Source organism: Parasteatoda tepidariorum, chromosome 2 (genome assembly GCF_043381705.1).
Source record: "Parasteatoda tepidariorum isolate YZ-2023 chromosome 2, CAS_Ptep_4.0, whole genome shotgun sequence".
NCBI classification, from domain to species: domain Eukaryota; kingdom Metazoa; phylum Arthropoda; class Arachnida; order Araneae; family Theridiidae; genus Parasteatoda; species Parasteatoda tepidariorum.
In genome coordinates, this window is record NC_092205.1 from 26117941 (window position 1) to 26125586 (window position 7646).

General features: G+C 27.8%; 1 protein-coding gene across 1 annotated transcript; it reads right to left on the bottom strand.

The window, feature by feature from the left end:
• Positions 1-4447: 4447 nt before the first annotated feature.
• On the bottom strand, positions 4448-7218 carry LOC139424971 (speckle-type POZ protein B-like). The gene has a single exon (XM_071177343.1). The coding sequence runs from the start codon at positions 7189-7191 to the stop codon at positions 5734-5736; it is 1458 nt and encodes a 485-aa protein (XP_071033444.1). The 5' UTR covers positions 7192-7218; the 3' UTR covers positions 4448-5733.
• Positions 7219-7646: the final 428 nt, after the last annotated feature.

The window sequence follows — 7646 nt, forward strand, 5'->3', positions numbered from 1 at the left end:
AAATATATATATATATAGGTAGCGATTCAGCTTAGACTTTATAGCGGGTCAAATACGTCAAAAATTACTGAGGTGATGCGAAAAGAAAGTTAAGACGCGTACTCTTGAAAGCGTAATTATGCTTGACAAAAAAACTAGGGGGCCAGCAGATTTAAGAGGACAAAATTAAACCAAACTTAAAAAAACACAATAAATAATATCCTTAAAAAATTTAATAAAGAATATTTCAGCGATGGCTGATCGATACGAATTCCGCACCCAGCTCGCACCGACCACAGTGTTGACGTAAAGTATCCTCAGTGGTAGACAGATCATGTGTTAGAATCCCTTTGCTGTCAAGCTAACAGTGGGGGTTTTTCGTGATTTTTCTTTCCAAGTAACACAAATGCGGGTTAGTTCCATCAAAAAATCCTCCTCGAAGGCAAATTTCTCCCAGTACTTGATCCAGTACTTCCCTTGTCTTCTGGATTGGGTTCAAAATTACAAGGCTTCGGAGTTGAACGTTGGTAGCCGTAAACTCAAAATTGGATCGGCTGTGAAAATGCGTGTGAAATTATTGCAATCTCTTATATGATTAATTGCGAACATTTGAAATTTTACACGCTTAACTTCATTAGATTAATGCTGTAAAATTATTACCTACTGCAGTCTGGACAGAATGGATTGAAGGAAATATGAAATTAACTTACATATATTTTATCTGAGGTATCTGTTAGTTATGGCACAAATTATAAGTTAATTTAACCTTTTTTTTAACTTGTCATGGCTTCTACAAAAAATCTTTTTATAATGGCTTTCCTAAGAGTATACATTTTTATAGATTTATTATTAGTTTTTTGAATTCATATTCATATGTTAGTTTTTTTACGTTTACTGAAATTTAAAGCTCTGCTAAACTTGTGATTCATGTAATATTAAAGTAATATGAAGAATTTTTTAAGAAATTAAGTATTTTTAATTAAAGTATCCTTACATTTTAAGCATTTATATAATTTTCAAACGCATTAAATTTTTTTTATATAAGACAGGTTCATTCTGAAAAACAGATATCATCTGTTGTGTGTTCCCAATAGATGGAAGAAGTATTTTATTTGTAGCATATACTTCATTCAAATTAAGAAGTTTTGAAAACTCTGATTTTTAATCAATTTAACAATTGCTAACTTCAGACCTTATAGAGATATTTATTTATTTATTATTGATATTATTTATTTATTTACTACTATATTCTTGTTCTTTTTCCTTTTTAATTGCAATTTATAGTTTTTGAAAAGAAATCAAACTTCAAATTTTACAGTTTTTATTGTGTATGGAATTAATTTGCATTTTATAACATTATGAAATAATTTACTACTTTTGTTTATAAATTAGTAAATTTTAAGCTCATGAATTTAATTTATTATATGTTTTAGGTGTTCTTTTAATTTTCAGTCATAGAGCAGCACTTTTTAATCCAATTTAAATCAATGCAACTCCAACCAGAAAAATATCAAAGTTATAATTAATTTTCCGATTTACATCATGTAATTTTGAACTTCACATAAACCATAAAAAAAAAACAAAGAACATAAATATTATATATTTTCTCTGATTAGAGCACTGTAGTTACGCAATATTTCTTTCTTTTGATAAATCTAAAAATCTAATCAAAATAAGAATTTAATACATTTTAAATTGTTTAATTAATTGATTTAGTATTTTAATAGAGGTCATGGTATTTATAATATAAAAACATTGAAAATGTCAAAATGATTACTTTAAAAACTAATACATATATTTTAATGTTTTAGTTTCTTCCCTTAGTATTTTTTTAAATGCAAGTTCGAGTTATAATTAGTTAACTTCAAAACTATTTTTTTTTCTTGTAACCGTGTGTTTCAAGGAAAGAAGGAGTTAAAGTGGGAGTTAGTGAAAATCTATTTTATAAAGAATGAATAAGATGATTGTTTTTGTATCTTCATTTTCCATTGATAAACAAATTAATGGATTGGATAAATTTTAATTTTTCACATTTTTATCTATAATTATTTAATTTTATATTTTCTACGCCAAAACTTGGATTTCTGACTGTAATTATCAAAACAAAGAGAAAAATTACATTAAAAATAGTTCAAGAACATAATTGATTGATAACTTCTAATTTTATGTGGTTTTTATTTGCAAACACATGATAACTAATAATTATATAATCGCAAATAATTATCATTACACCAAACTTTTTCACATAATAAAATTTTAACCATAAAAACCCTTTTGTTATGATTTTTGACAATTGTCAAAAACAATAACAAAAATAAAGGAGTTTTTTGACATAATGGTTAAAACCATCTTAAAAACTTTCTAACCTTGTTGTAAGCTCTTAAGGGTTTGTTAAAATACATCAATCAATTACATATGGATATTACAGATTCAATATTCGATAAAACCATGGTAAAAACCAGATAAAACCATGAGCTGTTAAAAACTTGCTAACCTTGCTGTAAGCCTTTAAGGTTTTGTTAAATTACATCAATGGATAATACAGATTCAATATTCAATAAAATCATGGTTAAAACCATCAGCTCTTAAAATCTTGCTAACCTTGTTGTAAGTTCTTAAGGGTTTGTTAAAATACATCAATGAATTACAGATGAATAGTACAGATTCAATATTCAATAAAATCATAATGAAAACCAAATAAAACCATGAGCTGTTAAGAACTTGCTAACCTTGTTGTAAGGTTTTGTTAAATTACCTCAATGGATAAAACAGATTCAATATTCAATAAAATCATGGTTAAAAACATCAGCTCTTAAAATCTTGCTAGCCTTGTTGTAAGCTCTTAAGGGTTTGTTAAAATGCATCAATGTATTATAGATGGATATTATAGGGTCAGTATTCAATAAAATTATGGTTAAAACCATATAAAATCATCAGTTGTTAAAAACCTGCTAACCTTGTTGTAAGACTTTTAAAGGTTTGTTAGAATACATCAATGGATACAAATGAATATTACAGATTCAATATTCAATAAAGCATGGTGAAAACCATAAGTTGTTAAAAACTTGCTAATCTTGTTGTAAACTCTTAAGGGTTCGTTTAAATTCATCAATGGTGATATATTGCAGATTTATTTCAATATTTCAAAGATTTTTTTAGACTAAGAATGTAGAAATAAATTTTTCAATTAAGCATAAATATGTACTGAGTATGTTAAATGATTATACCTGTTGCCATCTGCTGTACCTTCTGAAAAAAATAAAATTTATATTTAAAATTAATAATATTGAACCTAAAATTTGCAAAAAAACATTATTTAAAATCTCAGGTGAAAGGCAAAACGTCTCATCTAATTACTCACTTATTCACTGCTTCTCTTATAACAGCTGAATTGAAAAGAATGTTTTCTGATTTTACATTATTTCAGTTTAAACTTTGACCATAGGCCGTGTAATGACCGTTTGGTGGGGGGAGGGGGCAAACTTTTTGTCTTTAAGAAACTGTTCGCTTATTTTAAGTATAAATAGTATAATTTATGTATAAATAGACTTACATAGAAAAACTGAATATGCATATATACATAAAACTTAAAATGAACGAACAATTTTTAAAAATAAAAAGAGTGCCCCCAATCACGCTACACCTATGATTGTGACTGAATAGTTTCTGTCACGTTTTAATCTTTCAATAATAATAAACAGTGATTTTCTGACATTTTAAATTTTTAGTTCCATGAAATTTTCATAATACTCAAAAATATCAAATTCATATTTTACATTTTAATCAGATCAAATCAAATTTATACTTTACATTTTAACGAGTATTAAACATTTTTTTTTCAATATTTGTGAATCTTATTTTTGTTTGCTAATACTTAATTGAAAAAAAAAATTGTTAATTACAAAAGGAAGATAAAATTATGTGCTCAAACGTAATTATTTATTAATGAAAATTAGATTTAATGATCATTTCTGCATGTTCATTAAAATCTTAATTTGTATACTTGGAATGCTAAGAAAATAAATGTTTAAATTTAAAACACAATGTGAAATAAAGATAGAAATTGATATTTTTTTGCACAATTTAACGCAAATAAAGAATTCATTGATTGAAAAACACAAATGAACATACCATGTGCAGCAAAAAGATAAATGTATTTCATTTCATGAATGCTTACAATGCTTTTAGAAACTCTATTCATCAACTTTAAAGCTAATTATGTGTTTATTTATAACTTTCAGCTAATCACAAGACTTATGATGCTTTACAATTTACAGAAAATCATTTCAGCAACTTCATTATTATAAAAATCATAACACATTTAGAATAAGACATAAAAGTGACTGAAATAGTTATTCTCATAACCATTCCTTTTATAATAATCAAGCAAAATTTTTTACTGAGTAAATATAGGTTATTAAAAAAGTTCTGCAAAACTTGCGAAAATTTCAACTTTTATGAATTTTCATTTTGTTTTGCTGTTTTTAGTGATCTTAGTTTAAATTTTCATCAATATTTCTAAATGATTTTGGATAAAACTGAATTCTGGGTTTTGGTTCGTTATTGTTCTAAACAAGTGTTGTAGCTATAAGCATATTTCCCAAGTGTTACAGAACTTTTTTAACAAGATATATATCGTATGTTATATTATATATATATGGGTATACATGTAGATTATACTATAAAAAAATTCAAAAAATTGTAGAATATACTATAAAAATCACTTATCAACAGATTGATTATTTTCATTAAAAAAAACATTAAAACCTACCTATCTCCTGCATAATTGAGTTTTTTCATGAAAAAGATCCAAAAATCAATTTATTCAATGGCTTTTTTTTTTGAAAATTGAAGTTTTGTTTGCATTATTAAAAAAATGTTTTTGCGTTTCATTCGTATTTTTTCAAGTTGAAAGTTTTAAATATTAGAAACAAAATGTGAACTTCATTGATCTGAATTTTTACTTTTTTTTTCAAAAATTGGTTAAAGTTTCGTAATTATTTTTTCATCTAAATTAACTAACTAATAGAAATTACTTTAAAATTTTCGGTAACTTGTCAACTGAAACATGTCTGAGAGTTCGTGACGGAGGTCTGAGGTTCTATCCTCGGACCGGCAAGATTGACTCTGCCTTTCATCTTTTCAGTGGGTGGATAGAATGAGTACCAAGCATGCTCTGGGACTGAACAGTGGGGGTTCCGGGTTCGGCTGCCCCTGCGTCCCAGTGCCCAAAGGCAAGAAAATTGGGATGGGCATAGTAGGCTTTGGCTCTTCATGGGTTGTCGAGCCACTGAGTTTAGTTTTAATGGTAACTTCTGCTTACTTGAATTCTCAATGACAAAAAAAGTGAATTTTTCACTAAAGTTCCCGTAGATATTTTTAAATTTAAAATAATCTAATAAAAAATAATTCAAGAAATTAAGAAAAAAAAAACAAATTATCTATACTAATTAAGAATATTATGTTAAAGAACGTAGGTATTACTTCAATTACCAATAAAATATAAAAATATTCTGCACACATTGAAAGTAACTGTGAAATTTTCAAAGCTTACATAATCACGTAGATTTGAGATGTTAATATTATTTTAAGCTTCTAATAATAGCCATTACCAACAAGTAAATTTTGATTTAAAAAATGTATACCACAGAAGCTTTGGTTTTAGACGACACGTTAAAACTGGTAGAAATGTTTGAAAAAATTTCATTAGCTAATTTAACATTTTCTTCCTAAGGAACTTTTGATTATAAAAATCTATTCCACAGGAGCTTTGGTTTTAGGCGACACGTTGAAACTGGCAGCAATGTTTAAAAAAATTTCATTAGTTAATTCAACATTTTTTTTCACTAAACTAAACCATTCAGGAGTATTAAATATTTCCGCCGAGTTTTCAATAGAAAAGTTTATTGCTGTATGCTTTAAGCGTTCGTGGATCACCATATGTGCTGTAAGAAGAATATCACAAACATTGCTTAGAGACATAACATTCTCTAAACAGGATGCACACTTTTCCCGGAGTGAAAGAACCTGATACTTATCGGCGGCAAATAAAAGTTTCTTAGCTGTTTCGTAATCCATGTTATCCACCGTTGCTGTGTAAATAAATTCAAGAAGTAGCTTCAGGGTATCTGTTTCTACATCGTCAATATGAACGACACCCGTCTGTGACTCGATCATATCTTGTTCGAACATCGCTGAAAATATAGGAGAACGAGCAGCAAGCACAGATTTGTGTGCATGCACTTCCTGGTCATTTACTTTTAATATTATGTCCGAATGTACGTCTTTTAGCAACATACATTTTAGTTCTTTTTTCAAAAGTGAAACATCAACATCGGAATTCAAACTGTCCTTTGAATCTAAATCTCTTGTTGATACGGTTCCATCTGAAACAGCTAGTTCACATAATAGAAATATCATGTTATCCTCTGTTAAGACATTTGCATCACTTTCCATAGTAGTTTTAGAAATAAATGACGGGAATTCCCAAACCTCGTTTTTATTTTTCGACTCAAATAAGTGCTGAGCACTTTTTGAGCATATTTTCTTTCCTTTTGAATTTAAAAGAGACAATTTACAAATAATAAATGTAGGTAAAATTGACTCAAATTGAATGATACAGATTTTCACTGAGTCAGCTGCTGCACTAAAAGTCATTTCATAATTAAGCTTGTTAACAGTGAAGTTTTTTCTTGCAATATCATCTGCAACCTTAACCTTCCAAGAGAACGAGGTAGAGTTAACACCAATATCAGTATACGTTTCATACGTAGGTGATTTATCTTGTCCACATTTGATAAACATTTGGCAACGAATGGTTAAAATATCTTCCTTCGAGTTTTTTAACTCCTCCATAACTTTATCGGTTTTTTCAAACTTAGACCAACCCCAAGCTCTACTGTCTTTAAAAACACGCGATCCTACTGTGTTAGCACCGAAAATTTTTTTATCTGTTCCAATGCTTAGCGTATATTTTATAATGCTTTCTTTATTGTATACACTAGGATTTTTCAGTTGTAAATATAACGAAACATAGCCTTCAGATTCTTTGTTATCTCCTCTGGGATAAATTTCTAAAGACCATTTACTTCCACCAATACAGTCTACTCTGAAAGCAGAACTTACAATCCTCTCTCCATTTTTCTGAAAACTTAGAGAAAAATTTCGAATTTTCCACACACATATAAATTCCTGAGTACACTCTGTAGACATGTTTTTTTATCAATGCACTTTATTCTACGACTGGTGGTTCTCTCGAGGCAGTGAAAAATTTGTTCTTTTAACATCTGATAAAACGATTCGAAAGTGCAATTGCTATCTGATATTTATTCTTTTCATAAAAGGTCAATGTCTATCTTATACATGATTGTTATTTTCTAATTGTCATAGATAAGACTTTTCTATGAATGATGGTTTAAATTTTAAAAAAACTTTCAATTTTGATTTTTTTTTCAATTTTCATTTATTATTTTAAAAGTTTAACTTCATCTAAAATGCGTGCAGTAAAGTTTGCAAAAACATTAGGTCCTGAAAAATTACACAAAAAAACTTTATGTTGTTTAAATTTCAAATTGAATTTCATACAATCATGCTAAAAAAATTAAATAAATCCCTATTTAGTTAAGCATGTGATCAAATAACATTTTTAGTTCTTCGCGGTAATCTGT

Coding starts and splice junctions, on each gene's coding strand:
- LOC139424971 (XM_071177343.1), bottom strand. CDS start 7,191: ATGTCTACAGAGTGTACTCAGGAATTTATATGTGTGTGGAAAATTCGA.